Source organism: Martes martes, assembly GCF_963455335.1.
Source record: "Martes martes genome assembly, chromosome: 17".
Classification (NCBI taxonomy): Eukaryota; Metazoa; Chordata; class Mammalia; order Carnivora; family Mustelidae; genus Martes; species Martes martes.
The window spans coordinates 19335771-19360224 of NC_137905.1; the positions used below are offsets into that span (position 1 = coordinate 19335771).

General features: G+C 48.5%; 2 protein-coding genes across 3 annotated transcripts in view; one reads left to right on the forward strand and one right to left on the reverse strand.

The window, feature by feature from the left end:
- Nucleotides 1-966, forward strand: part of CMTM4 (CKLF like MARVEL transmembrane domain containing 4) — a 70940-nt gene extending 69974 nt beyond the window's left edge. For both annotated transcript variants that reach the window (XM_080828254.1, XM_080828256.1), the window contains exon 6: nucleotides 64-966. In XM_080828254.1, the coding sequence (XP_080684380.1) occupies nucleotides 64-283 (220 nt within the window). In that variant the 3' untranslated portion in view covers nucleotides 284-966. The remainder of the gene's footprint in view (nucleotides 1-63) is intronic.
- Nucleotides 900-9234, reverse strand: CMTM3 (CKLF like MARVEL transmembrane domain containing 3). The gene is made up of 5 exons (XM_080828257.1): nucleotides 8982-9234; nucleotides 5839-5994; nucleotides 4722-4817; nucleotides 4206-4326; nucleotides 900-2730 (listed from the first exon to the last, which is right to left on the reverse strand). Exons 1-5 carry the CDS (start codon nucleotides 9138-9140, stop codon nucleotides 2702-2704), a joined length of 561 nt encoding a protein of 186 aa, XP_080684383.1. The 5' UTR covers nucleotides 9141-9234; the 3' UTR covers nucleotides 900-2701.
- Between the last annotated feature and the right edge of the window lie 15220 nt (nucleotides 9235-24454).

Genomic DNA, 24454 nt, shown 5'->3' on the forward strand with positions numbered 1-24454 from the left:
CGAAGAGCCCCATTGTTGTGGGCCGGTGAGGCTGAGGGCCTTCTCGGGCCTGGTGTCTTCCAGGGCTGGCTCGGGCCAGTGCTCCTGCCCTGCTGCTGGCTTCCCTCTACCCGCGGGAGACAGGCTGCCCGCGCGGCCTCCACCGGCTGGCCTTCTCCTCGGACCTCACATTGGTTTACGGATTCGCGGGGTGGGCTCCGTGGCCCTTTCTGATTTTCTGCCTGGACAAAATAGATGTCCTGCTGCGAGGAGCTTCATGAAGTCAAGACTGGCTACACTCTAGCTGCTCCTTTGGCTTTCCCACCCCTGTAGGATGTGGGTTCTGTCTGGTCAAGAAAATTCTCGAGTAAACTAGCTGAGCCGTTGCAACATGAAGGAATGGATTTATGGGAACGTAAGACTATAGCTTCTCTTTTGTCCCTTTGAAGGGTCAGAATATGTAATTATTTTAACAAAGGACATCAAGTCAGATGGCTAATAACTCTAATATGATTATTCATTGGTACTTGGCCCAGTGGCACTTTGGGGGGCAATGTTAATTTAACATTTTACATTTTGCTTCTTAAAAGTCTATTTCCTTTGCTAGTTTGGACACAGCTGTGGGCATTCTGAGGTGATGCCCATGTGGCACACGTTGGTTTGTGCTGTTGGTGGGTCTCCTGGCTTCTTAGACCCTGGCTTGTGGGTTTGACTCTATCCATTTGGAGTGGTTTTGGCTCCCCAAAGCCTTTGCTCCTGGTGGTTTGTCCTGATAGCAGACAGAGCCTCACATTGCCCTCAATTTTGCCCCTTTATTTCTTTTGAAGGACCTATTTTTCATGGTACTTGTCCTGATTGTTTTCATAGTGTTCAAATCTGTATTTTTGTATGTAGAGGGAAATAATTTTCTCAACACTAATCGCTAATAAATATTGTATTAAATTGTCATGAAGGAGTACTTGTTTAATAAATGGACACATAAAAGTGGCATTGTCTCTGTCCTCGCTCTCACTTCCCCTCTGTACCTTCGAAGGCGGTGGACCCAGTTCCTGAAACAGGCCTCGGAGGTGGAGGCTGAACGCAGTCCGCATCCACGAGAGGGGCCACGGTGTGGGTGTCGACAGGTAGCGCAGTCGGCTTACCTCCGCAGGCAAGGTGGGGCAGAAATTCCCACCATACATGCCTCTCGGCATCTGCACGCCAACTTTGAGACAGGTTTTCAAACGTGTGCAAAAGCTGGAGCAGAATGCCTAGGCCAGATGCTGACCCAGCGTCCTCTCAGGCTTCAACTCTGAGGTCCCCTGTGCAACCAGTTTCCAAACCACGAGAGCCCAGGTTCTGGCTGCCTCAGAGGCGCCGTGGGTCGTTACCTTGACACTAAGTGAGAGGGCCCTGGGCCCCTTCAAAGGGGCTCCGGGGACTGGGGCAAGCTCCAGAACCTTCTTTCGGTTTCCTGCACTGTGAACCAGGACTGTGTGAGGAGTGAGGGAGAGCACATGCGTCAGATGCGTCCGCGGTGTGAGCTGTGGAGCAAGAGCTGAGCCCCGGAGCTGCCAGACTCACCATCGACAGGAGCCGTCTGTGCTGAACAGGACACTGGACTGCACTGCTCTGGGTGGTGTGAGTTGTTTTCAAACACATACACTCCAAGCACGGAGTCAGTCTGGTTTAATCCATTATGGCTTTTTTCACATGCAAGAGAAGAACAAAGGTTACAAATGCCCAAGACATGGGTCCAGATCTGGCTCATTCATGAGGCCTCCTGGGTCAGAGGAAATGCCATTTAAAAAGCTACTTTTGTGTAAAAAAAGAAAAAAAAATTACATAAAATTACAAAATCCCATTGAACATACACAGCACATATCCTCAGGTGAACGCAGAAGGCACATCTCACCTCTCGAAAGGCAGTCAGGAGACCTGCTCTGGTGTCGAGAGACTATCATCCTGAGTGCCCGAGAGCCCCTTGCCGGCTGGCGGGCCCCCGGGAAAGAGGGTTTGGCCGGGCCTGCCCAGCCCCCCAGAAATCGTCAGTTATTTCATGGTTAGGTATCCAGATCTTTTGGACCTGGTAAGCTGATCTACAACTGTCAGGTCCCCCAGAGAAGACATGGCCCCCCCCCAGGGTGTGAGGTGCCTGTTCTGGGCACTGTGACCTGCTCGCTCCTAGATGAGAGCAAAGGTTGGTTTTCTCCCTGCTTCAAAAACGAAGAGGGAACTGATGCTCCTGGAACAAAAGAATCTTGCAAGGATCGTTCTTGACAAAGTGCCTGGCATGAGTGGGACACCAAATGCAGACAAAAATCCCTGGGGCCTAGCAGGTTGGCTCTGTGGTGGCTTTGGTCCTACTTTTACCCCGGCCCCACCACAAGTGACGGAGATAACAAGGCTCCATCAGCTCTGTCCCCTTGTGCTTATTTTTGGCAGAGAGTGTACAAGGCTTAAGGTCTGTGGGGCAGAAATGAGGAGGCGTGGCAGACTATTCATGATGCCCCTGTGTGTGCACTGGTTAGACGCTGCTCAGCCAAGGGGTGCTGTTGGATAGGCTGGACTTGGGCGTGTGTCACCTCGGGGCCGTGAGGAGGCCGGCTCCGTCAGCAGCTCCCACTGCTGCTGGAGAAGTCACCGCCTCTCTCCCAGCGCATGCGGTGTCTTGACTGCGCCCGGCCAGAAGGCACGACTGTAGGGGCCTGTGGGGCTCGGGTCGTTGAGGCAGGGCAGGGCTTCAGTCAGAGTCAGAGTCGGAATTCTCTTCTGAAAGCAAAGCAAAGGGGATGCTTGGCAGGAGTTTGTAGGCCAGCGGGGCCTGCAAGCTGTTTCTGGGGAGACTGGCTGGGTTTCTGGCCGTTGGCTGGAGCCCCGGGCTCAGACCCCTCCCGTGTGGACTGTGCTGTTGGTGGTGGCAGCTTGGCAGGAGGGCTGGCCTGGGGCCTGGGACCCAACCCTGCAGGGGCAGCTGCTGTCACCTCCAGGACGTGGCCACATGCCCCTGCTCCAGGCCCTCCCCAGTCTCCCCTGGGCCGTGAATGGGCTGGGGCTTCAGCATGAAAACTCATCAAACTCAACCCTACCATGCAATTCAGCAGGGCAGGGTGGGGTCTTTACTTTCTGGCACAAGAAAGTAAAATATACTAGAAAATCAGGAAGCTGCTTTTTAGCCATCTTACAGAGTCCCCTTTGCCCCCAGCCCTAATTTTATATGGTAATCAGACACATTTTATGACTTTAAGGGCCTATCTAAAGTTTGAGTCAAGGGTTCCTGAAGTCCAATATTGAAGAGTACTCTCTAGAGTCTTCTGGAACCCCCACTCCAGGAAGGAAAAGCACCCAAGTCACTAACCCTCCAGCCTCAGCCCCAGTGCCAGTTGCTAATTTCAGGGAGGGACACCCCTTCACCGGCCAGCTCTGTCTCTTAGAGCCCCACTTTGTCCTCACACTGTTGCCGGGTCATGGATGAGCTCTGAGAGCCTCCGTAAACCCTGACTCCCTTCGCCCTGTCCCGAGGGTTAGACTAGTCTGATTTGGTGGGCTTGCTGTATTCTAACACATAAGCTAGGGATCATTTTACATCAAAAAAATTATACGTCCATCTCCAAGTCTCAAAGCCCACAATACTCAAACACATGTCTCCACTGTCACTTCCTACTTGCTTACTGGGCTAGTGGTCTAGAAACACTCAGGGCAGGGAATGGGTAGGTCACAAAGGCCTGAGGAAAATGTCTAGAGACAGTGACCCTAGGTGTGGCTCAAGTACAGGATGGGAGGAGATGAGCCTCATCCATTCTTAGCAGAAGGATGGTTTCTGCTGGCTCATAAACCTGAGCTTGCCCAGGTGCTGTGGATAACGATGAGAGCCTGGTTCTCTGGCCCCTGAGCCACAGGCTGGTGAAACTGGGCATGTGCCTGGATTTCAGGGTAGGTGGCCGCTCCGGCTGCCTTGGGGGCTCACCAGGGAAGGTCTCGTCAGCAGGAGATGCTGGGCCTGCCCTCAGCATACCTTTCCTGGAAAGCCCAAGGCCCTGGGGAGCCAGCCCGCTTTATGACCCATGCCCCATAAAGGGACAGGAGAACCAGGCTGGGAACCCATTTCCTGCCCATATTGGGAGAGAGGGAATGCTCCTCCAACCTCAAACTGGTCAATTATCCCTAAGGGAGAACAGGGTCCCCAGCAATAGTCCTGGGTTGAGAAGCCAGGGTCCCAGGTGAAAACCCACAGGGTGGCCACCCACCTTCTGCCTTATCGGCTGTGTTCTCTTCTGCGGAGTCCCCTTGTTTGAGGAATTTAGCCACATCATTAAAGATCAGGTAGAAGTCGATTGCAAACACGATGGTGGCAAAGAAGCCAAACACCTGTAAAACAGGGGACAGGATGGATGGGACCCATCATCAGAAGCTGGGAGTCCCCGGTCCAAGAGCCCGGGAGAAGTGGAGAAGCTGCCGCCCCGCTCGATATGCTTGGATACGTAGCTCAGATAGCAAACACACCCCTCCCGGTACCAACAAGTAGGAAAATGAGCTGTTACCTTGGCTCGGCAAACAGCCTTCAAAACTTGGGGCAGATTAAAGCTCCAGTAAGAGGAGTTTGGAATCTCTGAGAGCCACCTGAAAGCCAAGGGGCCTCTGTGGGCACAGACTCTGCCCCAGACGTTGAGCGTCCAAGGGGCATCTGGGGCTCCATCAGGGGTGGGGTGAACTTGAGGGGGCATTGCTGGGCAACCCCTTCCAGGGCTAGGGTGGCTACTCACACCAGCTGCTTTGGAAGCCCCGTCCGAGTACTTGGCGACAGCTGTGATGGAGATGGCGAAGTAGATGAGAGCGGCTGTGACACAGCGCAGGAAGTCCTGGGGAGAGGTGGGCGTGGTCACTGCCCTGGGCTCCCAGGAGTGGAGCACAGCTTTGGGATCCGGGGTATTGTGGAGCAGGGCTGGGAGCCCAGACAGGGGCATGGGCTCAGAAGGGCACCAGGTGGCAGGAACGGGGCTGGAACCCACTGTTCCCAGGGGACAATGGGCCCCGCAGGCTGGGTACACACCCGGTGCCCCGCAGGTCTGGCACCCCTGGGGCTCCCGCCCTGTCCTGGCCCCACCTTGCACTCCCTAGTCCTTCTCCCACACCCATTCCTGCCCCTGCCCAGGTGTCCCCGGAGGCTTCCAGGTCCAGCTGGCCATCCCCTGCCCAGTGGACAACAGGACGTGGGCCAGCCTGCAGTTTGCCCTGTGGCTGGGCCCATACGGAGATCTCCTTGTTCGATGAGAAAGATGTGGGAAACCTGGTCACTTGCTTCCTGCTGGCTCTCCAGTGGGGAGATCTGGCCTTGGGCCTCGCTGTGCCACATACTTGTGGCAGATACATTTACGTATCATGGTTTCTGCTCACCTGTTCCTAAAATGGGGACACAGGATGCAGCCCATCAGGAAGCACATTGGATATGAAGCCAAGGAACCAAGGTTCACTCGCAGCCCTTCTGTCCCTTCTCAAATAGCAAAGTTTGAGGTGGGGCTCTGGGGCTTCCCGGGTGACCAGGCAAGCTGCCGGATGGTTGGGGTCCAGCTAAACCCCGCAAGTTCTCAGTTAACCTGTCCTGCTCTTGTGGAAATGGCTTGAATTCCTGCGGCCAAGGCTCATTCCGTCCGACCCAGCTGGGAGCACCAGCGCCACCTGGTGGCCAGTGGCCAGGATGTCAGCTGGGGTTCTCAGCCTCATCCAGAGACCTCCCAGAGGTAAGACAACCTGCTCTGGGTCACGTGGCTGCTGAGTGGGGAGTCTGGGCTCCAACCAACTGTAAAGAGCCCCTCCGCCGCACTGAAGAAAGGATGAGGGTCAAAATGCAGCCAGCCCCTTCCTCCTGGGCCCAGCCCTCACCATCATGGGCCAGCACAAGCCCTGCCACTTGTCATTCAGCTGCATCGCATCTGCAAAGAGGAAGTAGAGGGCCAGCAGGAACTCCAGCAGAGGCGCTGCGAGGAAGGCGGATGCAGAGGACGCCACATAGCAGACAAAGGTGATGAATGAGAGACCCTGGAAGGGACGGGAGGAAAAATAAGAACCTTTTTTACAACCCCTGGCCCTGGGCTCTGCAGCCAGGGCCAGAGGTCGCTCCAGCAGGGGAGGCGACCTGCCCACAGTCCTGCAGCTGCCAGGATTAGAACCCCATCATGGGGCCCTGGCCCACATGCTTGCTGCCCTCGAGGCCTCTGGGCACAGATCTGCACCCTGATCCCCGCGCCTGTGCCCCAGTCAGGATGCCCCAGCTTCCCATGTGTATCCAGCCCCGCAGGAGGCTGCCTTCTGCAGCTGCTTACCCAGCCCCCGACCCCAGCAGGCTCTATGGCAGAATCCACCCAACTTAGATGGTGCATGACAGGGCAAATCAAACCCAAGCAGTCTCAGAGGCAGCTCATGAAGCAGGAACCACTTCAACAAATGACACCCAACTCCCAAGAATGTGAATGTAGATGAGAAACAATACCCAAATCTTGAATGTAATGATATGCATGATGAAGTGCTGAGTTTAAATATACTGATGCAGGTAATTTATTCTGCATGAAAACATAACTGGTGGACAGAAAGAAGGATAAGATGCGTGATAAAGCAAAGCCAGCAGCAGGTTAACAACTGTACAGTCTAGGCGGTGGGTATATGGGCGTTGACGGTTTTAACTCTTTGGGTTTTCTGTCTGCCAGTTCATACAAAGAAAAAACCTCCAGGAGGGGGAGCATTGACCCTGCCGCTTCAGCGCACGCCGCACTAAGGAACAAGGATCAGCGTCTCCGCAGCCCTGTCCACATGCTGTGGGTGGGAGCCGATGCCTGAAGATGCTGAGGCCCCCTGGCCAGTTCTGCAGACCACAAGAGATGCTGTTTCCCTGGCCAGGGCCTGAGGCTTGGGAATCCTCACAACCACCCATACACGGGTGCTCCCCACAGCCCACCTCACAAATCAGAAGACTGAGGGACAGACAGGTGAAGTGAGTTGCTCAGTGTCATGTGGCCAGTAAGAAGGCATCGGAATTTGAACCCAGGGCTGGCTGACCACACATCTGTAGTTCTTAAGGAACCTTGCCCTGTGGGTGCTGGCCTTTATCTGTCTTGATTTCTGTCACCATGGCTGGGCAGGGTTTGAGCATGTCCATGGCTGAGTAGCTTGGAGTGGGGCCCAGGGGGCCCTGTAGGGACACTGAGATGCCCCACAGGAAACGCTGTGGCTGCTTCAGACAAATGAGCTGCAGAGATCCCAGGGAGTCCCCAGGGCACCCAAATCTGCCTTGAACAGGGCCGGGGAAGTAGCCATGTTCAACTTGAACAGATAGGAAATTAAGGCACAGAGAGGGGCCTCCCAGGAAAACAAGGCCATGAGACCCTGACCTACCCCGTCCATAGCTCCTGCTGCAAGTCCTGTTCTTGTGTCCCTCCCCTTCCTGTCCACCACACCCCAAAGCCAGATTCTGGGGATCCCCCTCTTCATTCCTGTTTCCTCATTCCCTGATTCCTGGTGGCTACTTCCTCCCCTTTCCTGTCCCTGTCAGCCTCCCCATTTCCTTGGGCCTGGAGGCAGCCAGAGGTGACCAGAGGGAGGCAAGATTGACCAGAGTGGCTCCCCCTGTGATCAACTCTACCCAGTTCTTCCTCCCTACTTCATCCTCGTAGATCTGGATTCCTGACACCCAGATACACCAAGGGCCTCGTTTGAGACTGGCTGGAGGGGGGTTGGGGTTGGTGTCCCTCACTGGCCTGTGGCTTCTCTGCAAAAATGGCTCCCATCCACCTCCAGGCTGGGACTGGGGTGGCCAACGAGAGGCAACTCCCTGGAGTGTGGGCTGAGTCCGGGGCCCTTGGTGCCTCACTTGAGAGCTGGGCTGGTGACCTCTGGGCTGACCCCAGGGGCAGAAGAAGTGGCAGGAAGGCCTCCTGCCATCTGCCCTGGGCAGTAGAAAGAAGAGTTCTGGGGCAGAAGCCTCCTTCTTCTGATCCCCACTCTCATCCTTCCCTCACCTGACCCTCAAATCCTGTCAAATTCCCTAGACGTCCTGGCCTCAGCCTTCTTGTCTGCAAAGTGGGAATAACAACAGGGACTGCCAAACTGCGGGGATCTAAGTAACAAGAGCTGCTCCTTATCTCGCCCTCCCTGCGCCGGGCCACTTTGTTCCCTTCCCTGCACAAAGGCCCAGCACCAAGCCCCTGCCCCACCCGCGGATGGTGCGGGAGTTCTCGTAGTGTCCCCAAGACAAAGGCCTGACGGGCCCGGGTGGGGGTTGCGGGAAGGAGGAAGGAGCTCGGCGAGGGCGGGGAGGCTGGATCTGAGCAGGGGAGGGGAGGAGGGGGATGAAGTCACCCCGCTGGGCTCCCGCCCCCGCCCCCTGCACCCGGGGGGAGGGGTCGGCCTGCACACCCCGCACTGTGCGGCCCGGGCCTCACCCAATCCCGGGGGTCCCCTTCCCACTTCCCGCTGTTCCCCGTCTTGGCTGGCCGGTGTCCACCCCGGCCTCCGCCCTGCAGCTCGAGGCCCGGCCGGCCCTCCCTGCGCCCAGGAAAGCAGGCAGGGGCGCGGAGAGCCCACCCTGGCCCCGACTCGGGCGTCGTGAAGCACCGAGCCGGCTGATTTCTCCGGGGCGCAGCCAGGAATGGCGGGAGGGTTTGGGGAGCGGAGCGCCCAAGACGGAGGCCAGAAGATGCGGGGCCGCAGCCCGTTCCGGGGGCCCAGAGACGGCAGAGGCGCCCGGGGTCACACAGGGCCGCGCTGAGCTTCCAGGGGCCCGGTCGTTGCCTTGGCAGGCCCGGGCCTCAGGCTTCCCGAGCAGCCCCCAACGTTGGGTTAGGGGGCCCGAAGGGCCTGGGTTCGGGCTCCGCCTCGCCTCTGCCTCCAGCGTTGAGAGCTTCGGCGCCCCCCGACGCCTGGGGAAGTGCGCCCAGCTCCGCCCGTCTTCCGTGCCTCCGAAGGCTCGGCGGGGCCCGGGAGTCCCGACGGCGCCTCCGCGGTTCCAGGCCCGGACCCCGCGCCGCACTCACCGACTCGGCCAGCAGGAGGCGGCCTTTAAGCGAGCAGAGGAAGGCGCGCGCCGGTAGGAGGGCGCGGAGCCCCGGCATCGCCGCGCCGGGCGGAGAGCGGCCGGCGCGCGCCGAGGCCGGGTCCGGGTCCGGGTCGGGTTCCTGGTCTGGTGGCCACATGGCGGCGGCGGCGGCGGCGGCGGCGGCGGCGGCAGGGACCGAGGCGCGCCCCGCTCCTTCACCCCGCGCCCGGGAGGGAAGCGGAAACCCGGGCTGTGCGGAAGGAGAAAAAGGCGAGACCCAGGAGCGGGGGCGCATCCCCCACTGCCCCGCCCCCGCCCCGCCCCTCCTGCCTCGTCCCCTCCTCCCCTCCTCAGCGGTCTCCCGCTCTGCGCGGCCCCGCTCGCTTCTTCCGCTCGCCCTCCTCCTCCTCCCTTCCTCCCCTCCGACCTGGGTAGACCCAGCTGCTCCGGGGCCCCCCCGGGGCGCGAGCGTCCGCGGGCCTGCCCTGAGGCCCTCTCACACCCCCCGCCCTCTCCGCACAGCCCTGGCCCGGAGCTCCGAGACCTTCTTTTTGCGTCCCCTGAACGCCCCGTCGGGGCTTCCAGTCTTCTCTGGAAGGCTTGAGTACACTCGCTGCGTCGTCTAGCTTCGCCCGTGTCCTTGCTCATGTCCAGGACCCAGGAAGCCAGGCGCCCAAACGGCAAGACCCCTGTTTCGTCCGCCTGCGCTTTTCGTGGAGCTGTCAGCTCCCCACCCCACTCTTTCTCCCCTGGCCACCCCTCCCATCTTTGGCCAGCCCGGCTTCCTGTACTGGCTGCCCCAGCCTGCCTTCTGCTCCCTCTTCCCATTCATACCCGGGGGACTCCCAGAGGGCACCTGGGCCCGAATGAAGGGCACCGCCAGCCATCCTTCCCCCCCAAGATCTGAGACCCGAGGTTGTCCTTGTTCTCCCTCACCCTCACCGTCACTCCATCACCAAGACCCGTACCTCTTCACCTCCTAAAGCCTTCTTTGTCTCTGTTCACTTCTCACCATCACCAAGACCTCTAGAAGGCCCCAGAATACTCCCGTCCCCTCCCAGGACTGTTGGGAAGATGTCTTTAAGAGGCCTCTCTGCTTCCTCTCTTGGCAGCCAGAAGGATGCTTAAATCCTCAATCAGGATCACTTCCATTTCCCTTATCCCCCAAACCTTGGGAGATGGGGAGATTCCCATCTTGCTCAGAGTCTTGGTAGAGAGACTAAAACGTTATCTCTTGATGTCCTCTGCTCCCTGTCTCTCCCACACATAGGCCTTCTTTCAGTTTCTTGAACAAACCGTGTTCTCTCCCCACTCCAGGGCTTTGGAGCCTGCTGATCCTGCTACCCGGAATGCTCTTCTCCACCTCCTTGTCTGATGAACTCTTCACTCTGGGATCATCCCACTGTCACTTTCTCAAAGAAGACTTCCATGGCACCTCCTGCTGGGTAAGAGGCATTCATTCATTTATTCATTTATTCATCCAACAGCAGTGCTAGGAGGATTGCATTTGCAGGATGCAAGGATGCATCACCTTAATTTGCGGGGAGTGGGTCAACAATGTGTCTGGAGACTCCTGAGTAAGATGATTCTTGGTAATAGGTGTCTGGCTGGTTATGTCGGCTTCCGAGGGTTGCCAGGAGCCTTTGTGGAAGAAAGGACTGAGCAAAGGGCCAGGGGGAGAAGACAGATGGTAGAGAACCAGACCCTGGTGTTTGGAGCTTACTCTAGATCCCCTGGGAGAAGGCCAGGTGAGGGTTAGAACAGAGACAACCTGATACTAATCAGTGTTAATTTGACTCAAAATTGTAACTCACTAAGAAGTAGAAAACAACCCAATTTTTTTTGATTGGCCAAAGTTTTGAACAGACAATCCAACGAAGATACATGGATGTCCAGTAAGCAGTTGACACTATATTCAATATTATTAGACATCTAGGAATGCAAGTTACAGCCACCATGAGATACTATTTTATACCTATTAAAATGGCTTCAGAAAAGGAGACTCTCCCATTCAAGTGCTGAAGAGGATGTGGAACAACCAGAACTCTCATACACCCCTGATGGGGGTGGAAGTGATGACCCCCACTGCGGAAGATAGTTGGGCAGTTTCTTAAAATGTTAGAGACATACCATGTGCCCCGGACATTTTATTTTATTTTATTTTAAAGATTTTATTTATTTATTTGACAGAGATCACAAGTATGTAGAGAGGCAGGCAGAGAGAGAGAGAGGAGGAAGCAGGCTCCCTGCCAAGCAGAGAGCCTGATGCGGGACTTGATCCCAGGACCCCGAGATCATGACCTGAGCCGAAGGCAGAAGCTTAACCCACTGAGCCACCCAGGTGCCCTGCCCAGGACATTTTATTTGGAAGGATTTACCCAAGAAAAATGAAAGCGCATGTGTTTCAGAAGGCTTGGACCCGAACGTTCATAGTGGTTCTATTTTTATTTTTTAATTTATTTTTTATTATTTTTTAAGATTTTATTTATTTTTTTGTCAGAGAGAGAGAGAGTGTGCATGGGGGCCCACGAGTTGGAGCACAAGGCAGGGGAGGGGCAGAAGCCTGGAAAAGCGGGCTCCCTGCTGAGCAAAGAGCTGATGTGGAACTCAGTCCCAGGACCCTGGGATCCTGACCTAAGCCAAAGGGAGAGGCTTAACCGACTAAGCCACCTTGGGGGGGGGGGGGGGCTGAGGCTCTATTTTTTTTTTCTTTCAAAGATTTATTTATTTATTTATTTGACAGAGAGAGAGAGAGAGAGAGATCACAGGTAGGCAGGCAGAGAGAGGGGGGAAGCAGGCTTCCCGCTGAGCCACAAGCCTGACGTAAGGCTCGGGGCTCAGTGCTCTATCCCACAACAGGGAGATCGTGACCTGAGCCAAAGGCAGAGGCTTAACCCACTGAGCCACCCAGGGGCCCGAAGCTCTATTTTTATTTACTCAAACTGCACAATGCCCAATGGCACATTACAGCTGAGAGTATGAACTCACTGCGGGGCTTCCCGCCGCCGCTGGAATGCGCTCAGCAGGAAGAAGGAATAAACCAGGGACAGATGCAACAGGAGCGATGCATTTTGCAGACATGATGCTGAATGAAAAAAGCCAGGCTCAAAAGGGTACATACTGTATGATTCCATTTTTATGAATTTCTGGAACAGGCAAAACTCAGCTGGGATGACAGAAGTTGGATCCGTAGTGACCTGGGTTGGGGGCGGGAGGAAGCTCTCTGGAGCGCTGTGTTTTATTTTCATGAGGGTGATTGTTGCACAGAAATACGCATTTGTCAAAGCACATCAAATGCTCCATTTAAAATGGTTGCATTTTATTTCAAGTAATCGCTATCTCACTTTACTGAAAGGGAACTCATGCAAAAAAAAAAAATATATATATATATATATATATATATATATATATATATATATAGTGACTCACTGGGGTGGCTGAAAGGGTCCGGAGGGGTGGGCAAGGAGAACCCGAGGGGTGCCCCTGCTTGAGGTGACTGGATGCATGTGTTTGCTGTCCCTCCACTACAGGCTGTGAGCTGCGTGGGAGACTGTCCTCGTCCAGCCCAGAGCCTGACTCACATGGCACCAGGAAGTGTCTGCTATGCGATGAAGAAAGGTGCTGCTAATTCCCTTTACATTCCTGCGTGAGGAATATTTTCTGTTCTCCTGCACTGATTTATTTATTTTATTCTTTGGGTTATAATTGAATACTATCATGCTTGATTTTGTTGGTTAAATTGTTAAATCTTTGGCCTTTATTAGCTCCTACAGGTGGGCTTCTGGGTACCCATCCCCCATCCTCTCCTCTTCGCCATTTCCTTATTTTCTGGCCCTATAAGATGCGTCAGGTTCATTTTGTATTTTCCCCATCCCAGCCCTAGATTCCTCCAGGAAACTCTGGTTTTTACTGGAGAATGGTATTTAAAGATAAATCCCTCAGGGTGTTCCTAATTTGCATTTCTCTAGATATGAGTGGATCAAGGGGGGTTTTTTTGGTTGCTTTTTGTTTGTTTGCATATGTAACAACCATTTGCATTTGCTTTTCTGAGAACTGACTTTTCATACACTTTGTATGTTTTTCTATTAATTGTTGGTTTAAAAAAAGTGGGCACATAAGAAAACATATTTTCAGGAAATTAGTCCTTTTTCTGAATTTTGAGTTACAAATAGTTCTTCCTGGCTTATCATTTGTCTTTTACTTTGCATTTTTGCCATACAGATTTCTCCTTTTAAAATGTGGTGTTTTTCTCCTTCAGTCTATGAATGTGGTGACTGACGATAGCAGTTTTTTCCCAGGGCTCACTGTCCTTACATTCATGGGATGTACCTTTAATGGTCATGTTGCTTTGCTCTTTTGATAAACCCCTAGACTCATTTAGTTAGTATTTGGGGGGAGATTTTTGCCTTTATTTTCATAAATAGAATTGACCTCTAGTTTTTGTTGTATTTTATTTGTTGTGTGTTTTGTTATCCTTTAAGTCTTTGTTTCCTAATGAAGGCGTTTAAAGCTATAAATTTTTCTCTGAGGACTGCTTAGGGCACATTCTTAAAATAATGCTCTAGTTTTTATCCACTTCTAATTAGCTTGTAGTTTCCATTTTAAATTTCCTCCTTAATCCAAGAATAATTTTAAAAGGTGTTTTAAAATTTTCAGTTTGATAAATTTTTGGCTGCGCTTTTGTGGTGAATACCAGATTTCAGTATTTATTTTATTCAGAGAACAGCTCTGTATGTTCTGCTTTTTGGAACTTGTTGTGATTTTGAGTCCTGATAGAGTCGGGGTTGTAAGTATTCCTTGTGTGCTTTAAAAGATTGAAAATTCTCTCTTAGTTGGATACCATGTATCCATGGCGTATCTTGTTAATTATATAATTTAAACTCTCTGTATACTTACCCCCCATTTTTTTAAGATTTTATTTATTTATTTGACAGACAGAGATCACAAGTAGGCAGAGAGGCAGGCAGAGAGAGAGGAGGAGGAAGCAGGCTCCCTGCTGAGCAGAAAGCCCGTCAGGACCCTGAGATCATGACCAGAGCCGAAGGCAGGGGCTTTAACCCACTGAGCCACCCAGGCGCCCCTGCTTACCCTTTTTTTTAAAGGTTTATTTATTTATTTGAGAGAAGCAAAGTGTGAACGCAGGAGCTGGAGGAGAGGGAGAATCTCCATCAGACTTCCCCCTGAGCCAGGAGCCAGGTGCAGGGCTAGATCTCAGGACTCTGAGATCACCACCGAACTGAAATCAAGAGTCCAATGTTGTAATAAACATGGGGGTGCAGATATCTCTTCAACATGATGTTTTTATTTCCTTTGGCTATATACCCAGAAGTGGGATGTCTGGGTCATATGGTAATTCTGTTTTTAATTTTTAAGATATTTACTATTTCTGTTGCTCATCCTTTATCCTTGAAATTCTGTGTTTCTTTCCCAGTATATTCTCCCTCCTGTCTACAGAACTTCCTTTGGCACTTCTTTCAGAGCAGATCTACTAGCCATATGTTCTCTTAGTTTTCCTCTTGTTTTTTTTAGATGTATTTATTTGAGAGAGAGAGTGTGGAGGGGAGGAAGCGTGGGGGGCAGGTTAGAGCGAAAGGGTCAGAGAGAATCTCCGGCAGACTCCCTGCTGAGTGCAGAGCCCAACTCGGGGCTCAATCTCATGACCCAGGAATCATGACCTGAGCTGAAATCAAGAGCTGGATGCTTAACTGGCTGAGCCACCCAGGCACTCCAATTTTCCTTTTTTTGACAATGTCTTTTTTTTTTTTTTTTTAACCCCCATTCATGAAGGGTATTTTTACTGGATATAGAATTCTGGGTTTGACAGTTCTTTTCTTTTAGAGATTTATTTATTTGAGAGAGAGAGAGCGAGAGAGAGGACAGGAGCAGGAGGGGCATAGGGAAAGGGAGAGAGAATCTGAAGCAAGGTCCATGCTGAGTGTAGAGCCCAGTGCAGGTCTCAGTCTTGACCCTGAGATCACAACCTGAGCCGAAACCAAGAGTCAGATGCTTAACCAGCTGTGCCATCTGGGTGCCCTGACAGTTATTTTCTCTTAACACTTGAAAACTGTGCTGTTTCTTCCTGGGCTCCTCGGGTACCTGATGAGAAATCCTCAGTCATGCAAATTGTTGCATCATTTTTCTATAGGTACTCTAATAGTTTTTTCTTCATCTTTAGTTTTCAGAAATTTGATAAGATGTATCTTGATAGGCATTTTGTTTGTTTGTTTCTTCTGTTTGAAGTTTACTGAATTTCTTGAATCTGTAAATTTATGTCCTTTGCTAATTTGGGGAAGCTGTCAGCCATCGTTTCTTCAAAAAGTTTTTTGCCATACTCTTACTCCATTCGTTGTGGGAACCCAGTGATACAAATATTAGACCTTTTGGTATTGTCTCTAAAGTCCCCAAGGCTCTATTCATTTTGTTTCAATCTTATTACTTTCTTTTGTTGAAATTGGATAATTTCTATTGATCTATCTTCAAGTCCACTAACTCTTTTCTCTGCCATTTCCATTCTGCTATTAAGCACACCCAGTGAATTTTGTATTTTGGTTTTTGTGTTCACTTCTAAAATTTCCATTTGATTTTTAAAAATATCTTATATTTCTTAACTTAAGACTCAAGACTTTCTACCTATCCATTTATTTCACTTATTCTTAGAGCATGGTTACAATATTCTCTTTCAATTTTTTTTTTAAGATTTTTTTTTAAAGATTTTATTTATTTATTTGACAGAGAGAGATCACAAGTAGCAGAGAGGCAGGCAGAGAGAGAGAGAGAGAGAGAGAAGCAGGCTCCCTGCTGAGCAGAGAGCCCGACATGGGACTCGATCCCAGGACCCTGAGATCATGACCTGAGCCAAAGGCAGCGGCTTAACCCACTGAGCCACCCAGGCGCCCTTTTTTAAAGATTTTTATTTATTTATTTCACAGAGAGAGACACAGTGAGAAAGGGAATACAAGCAGAGGAGTGGGAGAGGGAGAAGCAGGCTTCCAGCCAAGCAGGGAGCCCGATGCGGGGCTTGATCCCAGGACCCTGGGATCATGACCTGAGCTGAAGTCAGACGCTTAACGACTGAGCCACCCAGTCACCCCTCTTTCAATTTTTGTCTAATCATCTACCATTTGTGTTATTCTTGGGTTGTTGTCTATTGACTGTCTTTTTTTCATATATTGTTGAGATTTTTCTAGGTCTGAATATGTCAAGTAAATATTGAATGTATCTTGGACCTTTTTAATAATCTATGAACTCTGGAGTTAATTCCTATAGATATCATAGGTTTTTGTTTTGTTTTGTTTTTGATTTTTGTAAGCATACAATCAACGGGTTAGATTTAGGCCACAATATGCTACCCACCATTGAACTGTGGCTCCAATGTCAGTTCAATTTTCTTTTTTTTTTTAAACAATTTTTAAAGGTTTTATTTATTTATTCAAGTGAGAAAGAGAGCACTAGCAAAAGGGGCAGAGGGAGAAACAGACTCCCTGCCAAGCAGAGACCCTGATGTGGGGCTCAATCTCAGGACTGTAGGATCATGACCTGAGCTGAAGGCAGATGCTTAACCGACTGAGCCAACCAGACTACATCTGTAGTCATAACAAATACTGGTATATAGTTTTCTTTTTTTGTGATATCTTCATCTAGCTTTGGTATCAGGGTAGTACTGGCCCCATAAAATGAGTTAGGAAGTGTTCCTTTGTCTTCTGTTTTTTGGAAGAGTTTGAGAAGGTTTGGTATTAATTCTTTAAATGTTTGGTGGTACTGGACTTCTATTTGTTGGGAGGTGTTTGGTTACTACTTTGATATTTTGTAGATCTAAAATAGAAATTTTCTATTTCTTCTTGAGTCAGTTTAGCTAATTCGTGTGTTTCTTGTGTGTATGTCCATTTCATCTAATTTTTTGGCATACAGCTATTATGGAATGACCTTTTAATTCTTTTTATTTCTCTGTCATCAGTAGTAGTGTCCTCACTTTCAATTCTGACAAGTTTTTTGTTTGTTTCTCTTTGTCATTAGGTAAAGACTTGTTGATCTTGTTGATATTGTCAAAGAACCAACTTCTGGATTTGTTGATTATTTTTTTTTCCTACTCTGTGTTTTATTTATCTCTGCTTTAATCTGTCTTGTTTCTTTTCTTCTAGCTTTGGGTTTAGTTTGGTCTTTTACTGGTTCATCTAGGTATAAAGTTAGGTTATTGGTTTGAGATCCTTCTTCCTTTTAAATGTAGGCTTTCACACCTATAAGTATCTCTCTGAGCACTGCCTTTGCTGCATCTCATAAGTTTTGTATGTTGTATTTTAGTTTCACTCATCTGTACGTATTTCTTTTTCTGATTTCTTCTTTGACGCATTGGTTGTTTTCCACATATTTGTCAGTTTTCCAGTTTTCCTTGTTATTCATTTTTAGTTTCATTCCATTGTGATCAAAGCAGATGCTTTGTATGATTTCACTGTTTTTAAATTTACTGAGACTTGGTTTGTTCCTAACATCTGGTCTATTTTATAGGCTGTTTCATATGTACTTTTAAAAAAATTTTTATTAACATATAATGTATTATTTGCCCCATGGGTACAGGTCTGTGAATCACCAGGCTTACCCACTTCACAACAACTCACCATATCACATACCCTCCCCAACGTCTATAACCCAGCCACCCTATCCCTACCCACCCCCACCTCCCAGCAACCCTCAGTTTGTTTTGTGAGATTGAGTCTCTTATGGTTTGTCTCCCTCCTGATCCCATCTTGTTTCATTTTTTCCTTCCCTACCCCCCAAACCCCCCACTCTGCCTCTCAAATTCCTCATATCAGGGAGATCATATGATAATTGTCTTTCTCTGATTGACTTATTTTGTTCAGCATAATACCCTCTAGTTCCATCCACGTCGTTGCAAATGGCAAGATTCATTTCTTTTGATGGCTGCATAGTATTCCATTGTACATATATATTACATCTTCTTTATCCATTCCTCTTTTGATGGACATCTAGGCTCTTTCCATAGTTTGGCTATTGTGGACATTGCTGCTATAAACATTGGGGTGCACATGCCCCTTTGGATAACTACATTTGTATCTTTAGGGTAAATACCCAGTAGTGCGATTGCTGGGTCGTAGGGTAGCTCTATTTTCAACTTTTTGAGGAACCTCCATGCTGTTTTCCAGACTGGCTGCACAAGCTTGCATTTCTACCAACAGTGTAGGAGGGTTCCCCTTTCTCCGCATCCTCTCCAGCATCTGTCGTTTTCTGACTTGTTAATTTTAGCCATTCTGACTGGTGTGAGGTGGTATCCCATTGTGGTTTTGATTTGTTATTTCCCTGATGCTGAGTGATGTGGAGTACTTTTTCATGTGTCTGATGGCCATCTGGATGGCCTCTTTGCAGAAATGTCTGTTCATGTCCTCTGCCCATTTCTTTCTTTCTTTCTTTCTTTTTTTTTTTTTAAAGATTTTATTTATTTATTTGACAGACAGAGATCCCAAGCAGGCAGAGAGGCAGGCAGAGAGAGAGGGGGAAGCAGGCTCCCCACTGAACAGAGAGCCCGATGCAGGGCTCGATCCCAGGACTCTGGGATCATGACCTGAGCCGAAGGCAGAGGCTTTAACTCACTGAGCCACCCAGGCGCCCCCTCTGCCCATTTCTTGATTGGATTATTTATTCTTTGGGTATTGAGTTTGATAAGTTCTTTATAGATTTTGAATACTAGCCCTTTATCTGTCATTTGCAAATATCTTCTTCCATTCTGTCAGTTGTCTTTTGGTTTTCTTGACTGTTTCCTTTGCTGTGCAAAAGCTTTGATCTTGATGAAGTCTCAGTAGTTCATTTTTGCCCTTGCTTCTCTTGACTTTGGCGATGTTTCTAGGAAGAAATTGCTGCGGCTGAGGTTGAAGAGGATGCTGCCTGTGTTCTCAAGGATTTTGATGGATTCCTGTCTCACACTGAGGTCTTTCATCCATTTTGAGTCTATTTTTGTGTGTGGTGTAAGGAAATGATCCAGTTTCATTCTTCTGCATGTGGCTGTCCAATTTTCCCAATACCATTTGTTGAAGAGACTCTTTTTTCCATAGGACATTCTTTCCTGCTTTGTCGAAGATTAGTTGACCATAGAGTTGAGGGTCTATTTCTGGGCTGTCTATTCTGTTCCATTGATCTATGTGTCTGTTTTTGTGCTAGTACCATACTGTCTTGATAATTACAGCTTTGTAATAGAGGTTGAAGTCTGGAATTGTGATGCCACCAACTTTGGCTTTCTTTTCTTTCTTTCTTTTTTTTTAAGATTTTTTAGTTATTTATTTTGGCTTTCTTTTTCAACATTCCTCTGGCTATTTGGGGTCTTTTCTGGTTCCATATAAATTTTAGGATTATTCGTTCCATTTCTTTGAAAAAAATTGATGGTATTTTGATAGGGATTGCATTAAATGTATAGGTTGCTTTAGGCAGTGTAGACATTTTCACAATATTTGTTCTTCCTATCCACGAGCATGGAACGTTTTTCCATTTCTTTGTGTCTTCCTCAATTTCTTTCAGGAGTACTGTATAGTTTTCTGAGTACAGATTCTTTGCCTCTTTGGTTAGGTTTATTCCTAGGTATCTTACGGTTTGGGAGGCAATTGTAAATGGGATTGACTCCTTATTTTCTCTTTCTTCTGTCTTGCTGTTGCTGTATAGAAATGCAACTGATTTCTGTGCATTGATTTTATATCCTGACACTTTACTGAATTCCTATACAAGTTCTAGCAGTTTTGGAGTGGAGTCTTTTGGGTTTCCCACATAAAGTATCATATCATCTACAAAGAGTGAGAGCTTGACTTCTTCTTTCCTGATTCAGATGCCTTTTGTTTCTTTTTGTTGTCTGATTGCTGAGGCTAGGACTTCTAGTACTATGTTGAATAGCAGTGGTGATAGTAGACATCCCTGCCATATTCCTGACCTTAGGGGAAAAGCTCTCAATTTTTCTTCATTGAGAATGGTATTTGCTGTGGGTTTTTCATAGATGACTTTGATGATATTGAGGTATGTACCCTCTATCCCTACACTTTGAAGAATTTTGATCAAGAAAGGATGCTGTACTTTGTCAAATGCTTTTCAGCATCTATTGAGAGTATCATATGGTTCTTATTCTTTATTTTATTAATGTATTGTATCACATTGATTGATTTGCAGATGTTGAACCAAACTTGCAGTCCAGGAATAAATCCCACTTGGTCGTGGTGAATAATCCTTTTAATGTACTGTTAGATCCTATTGGCTAGTATTTTGGTGAGAATTTTTGCATCTGTGTTCATCAAGGGTATTGGTCTGTAATTCTGCTTTTTTGATGGGGTCTTTATCTGGTTTTGGGATCAAGGTAATGCTGGCCTCCTAAAATTAGTTTGGAAGTTTTCCTTCCATTTCTATTTTTTGGGACAGTTTCAAGAGAATAGGTAATAATTCTTCTTTAAATGTTTGGTAGAATTCCGCTGGGAAGCCTTCTGGCCCTGAGCTTTTGTTTGTTGGGAGATTTTTTGATGACTGCTTCAATCTCCTTACTGGTTATGGGTCTGTTCAGGTTTTCTATTTCTTCCTGGTTCAGTTTTGGTAGTTTATATGTCTCTAGGAATGGATCCATTTCTTCCAGATTGTCAAATTTGCTGGCATATAGTTACTCATGATGTGTTCTTATAATTGTTTGTATTTCTTTGATGTTGGTTGTGATCTCTCCTCTTTCCTTCATGATTTTATTTGGGTCCTTTCTCTTTTCTTTTTGGTAAGTCTGGCCAGGGGTTTATCAATCGTATTCATTCTTTCAAAGAACCAGCTCCTAGTTTCGTTGATTTGTTCTATTTTGTTTGTTTGTTTCTATTTCATTGATTTCTGCTCTGATCTTTATGATTTCTCTTCTCCTGCTGGGGTTAGGGTTTCTTTGCTGTTCTTTCTCCAGTTCCTTTAGGTGTAGGGTTAGGTTGTATACTTGAGACCTTTCTTGTTTCTTGAGAAAGGCTTGTATCGCTATATACTTTTCTCTCAGGACCGCCCTTGCTGTGTCCCATAGATTTTGAACAGTTGTGTTTTCATTTTCATTTCTTTCCATGAATTTTTTTCAATTCTTCTTTAATCTCCTGGTTGACCCATTCATTCTTTAGTAGGATGCTCTTTAGCCTCCATGTATTTGAGTTCTTTCCAACTTCTCCTCTTGTGATTGAGTTCTAGCTTCAGAGCATTGTGGTCTGCAATCAGTATGATTGCAGTCTTTTGGTACCAGTTGAGACCTGATTTGTGACCCAGGATGTGATCTATTCTGGAGAATGTTCCATGTGCACTAGAGAAGAATGTGTATTCTGTTGCTTTGGGATGGAATGTTCTGAATATATCTGTGATGACCATCTGGTCCAGTGTGTCACTGAAAGCCTTTATTTCTTTGTTGATCTTTTGGTGGATGATCTGTCCATTTCAGTGAGGGGAGTGTTAAAGTCCCCTACTGTTATTGTATTATTGTTGATGTGTTTCTTTGATTTTGTTATTAATTGTTTTGTATAATTGCCTGCTCTCATATTAGGGGCCTAGATATTTAAAATTGTTAGATCTTCTTGTTGGACAGACCCTTTAAGTATGATATAGTGTCCTTCCTGATCTCTTATTATACTCTTCGGCTTAAAATCTTATTTATCTGATATAAGGTTTGCCACCCACTGAGCCACCCAGGCACCCCCTCTGCATTTCTATAGAGAATGCAAATGAGCTATCTGATGTCTTATAAGGACACTAATCCTATTGGATGTGGGCCCCACTCTGTGACATTATTTAACCTTAATTTTATTTTTAATAAAATTAGACTTCAGGTTCAGCGGGGAGCCCAATGTGGGGCTCGATCTCATGACCTTGAGAACATGACCCGAGTTGAAACCAAAAGTTGTTTGCTCAACCGACTATGCCACCCAGGCACTCCCACCTGTCAACCCTGCCCCCGCTTTTTAAAAAAAAAGATGTATTCGTTTTGGAGGCACTACAGAAGGAGAGTCAGTGCAGAGCCTGACACAGGGCTCAATCTCAGCATCCTGAGATCACAACCTGAGCTGAAATCAAGAGTAGGATATCCAGTCACCTGTGTCACCCAGACGCCCCTGCCTTGTCCTCTCATATCCCGGTAGCCTGTGATGTTTGGTTTTGTTCTCATGTCAGTAATATCTTTGTGCTGTTTCTCTTGCTCTGAGAGCTTTCAAGATTTTCTCTTTATCTTTCAAGTTCCTTTATTTTACTGAGCAATGTGGACTTTATTCTCAATATTTCTAACTGTCCCTTCTATTAGTCAATCCTTCGGTTAAATTTTAAAATCTTTTTAATACACTCCCCCTCCCCTCCCCAACTAAGACCTGCTGTTAATTATCCTCTTCACAGTTTCTGTTCTAGGCACATGGTATCTGTCTTTACTCTGAATGTACTAGCTAGGATTTTTCAGAATCTGCATTTTGACCAGATCTGTAGGTGATGCATTTGCTACTCCTAACAGGTATTCTGATGTAGTTTTGCTCGAAAGGAGCATCTTCCTGAAGTCTCTGGTGACCACAGCCCTGTCCCAGGGTCCCTTTTTCTGCATGACAGGTGGCTGCATCACTATGTTCCACCCCCAGCCCTGCTCCCCCACCCCCCACCCCTGCCCGCAGGCCTTCTCTGTCTGGATTCGGGGAACCTCTGCGCAGAGAGCTGCCTCCAGGGAATAGAGGAGTGGCCACACAGAGGTGTTCAGTAAGGTCTACCGTTTTCCATGAAATTCTGAGTACGGTCTTATTTAGCTTACATTTTTAGGTAAAATTTACATATGATGAAATACACAGGTGTTAAATATACAGTTGACTGCTTTGACAAATGTATACTCCGTGCGACCGCTTCCCCTAATGAAAATAAAGAACTTTCTCATACCCTCATGCCCCTTTGTAATCAGTCCTCCAACTCCTCTGGAAGCAACCAGTGTGTCCGTTTCTTTCACTGTACTTTTCCCTGTTTTTGAACTTCATAGAAATGGAATCGTGGGGTACTGTCCTTCTTTTGTGTCTGCCTTCTTTCACTCAGTATGATGTGAGAGTCATCATTGTGAATATTTTATTTCTATCATTCATTATGTTGTATCAGTGTTCTTTTTTTATTGCTGAGTAGCATTCCGTTTTGTGAATGTAGCACAGTTTATCTCCTTTTGCACAGTTAGGGTCTTTTTTGCCTTTTGGCTATGATGAACATTCTAATACACCATTCCTCTTGGCTCAACCCCGAGGAGAGGAATTTTGGGTCACATGGCAGGATAGGGTGCACTTTTGAGTTTTCTATACAAGGGACCTCCCTCTTGTTGCTCCCACTTTCGGCAGGGTCGTGCCTCTCCTGCCCAGCCTGGGTGGGTGCTGGGGTGCTGCAGAGGGAGTAGGGACTGGAGGTGTGGGGGGCCTGTGAGTGGGGCCATCCAAGCCCCTGGCTCTGCCTGCTCCCCCCCACTCCCCTGAAATGCCAGGCTGCAGCCTCCTTCCAGCCTCTCTCCTGGCAGAGGCGGACTGTGCCACTTTAGGGACTCCCCATGGCACACAGGCCACAGACTTGAGTCATCACCGTGGCTCCCATGGACCTCTCAGCCTGCCTCTCATCTCATTCCTGGCTGGGCTGGGGGGGTGCCCCATTACTCCTCCCCCCACCCCCATCTCCTCTAGCTCCTCATGCATCAGTTTGGGACCTTGCTTTCCTGTCATCTGGATGACCCTTCTTCTGCCACATGGCTGGTCTGTCCAGTGAGACTGTGGTCCTGACTGAGGCCTGCGACTGAGAACTGTTGCTCCAGGGCCCAGCTGACCCTGGCTTAGGGCTTATGCCCTGATCCTCACTGAGGGAGACACTGCAGGTCCCAGAGGGCTGCTTGGTGTCCCCTCAGTTTTTCCTGTGCCCATCCTGCCTGGCCCATACGCCAGCCTGACTGTGGCTCTTGGAGGCCCTGAGCCCTGAGGAGACGAGACCAGCTCTTCATCCTCCTCCCGAGTGCACCTCACAGGAGGACCAATGCTGAACTACAAAGTAAGAGGAAGGAAGGCCAACAACTGATTTTTCTCATAGGAACTACCTGGATGCTTTAAAAAAAAAAAAAGAGGGGAAATAAAAATAGCCATATGAACAAAATGTTCATTTTCTTTTGTAGTCTCTTGTTTTCCTCTGGCCCGTCAGGCTGATCACTGTTGACAGCCGGTGTCACCCACACTGGTGGTCCCCCAAAGCTCATGTGCCCTGCAGGTACCCCAAGAGCCCAAGCCCTAGCCTTGACCTCTGTACCAAAGCTTTTGTTGAACAAAATAATGTTTACATCAACTTTAAGCTTTGAAATCCATTTAAAGAGGAATTTCTTTTCCAAGCAAAGGTGATTATTAGGGTGGAAAGGAAAACCATTCTGGAGAGAAGACAAGACAGACAGTGGACATATGTTTTGTGGCAAAACACGCTATCGCTTTGACAGCGGGGGTCTCCTTCCCG

Excerpts from the sequence above, each read along its gene's own strand:
- CMTM3 (XM_080828257.1), bottom strand. The coding sequence starts at position 9,140 with ATGTGGCCACCAGACCAGGAACCCGACCCGGACCCGGACCCGGCCTCG. Across the intron at positions 4,818-5,838 it reads GCTTGTGCTGGCCCATGATG|GACTTCCTGCGCTGTGTCAC; the intron begins GTGAGGGCTGGG and ends ACCTCTCCCCAG. Across the intron at positions 2,731-4,205 it reads CACAGCCGATAAGGCAGAAG|AAGAGAATTCCGACTCTGAC; the intron begins GTGGGTGGCCAC and ends CTTTGCTTTCAG.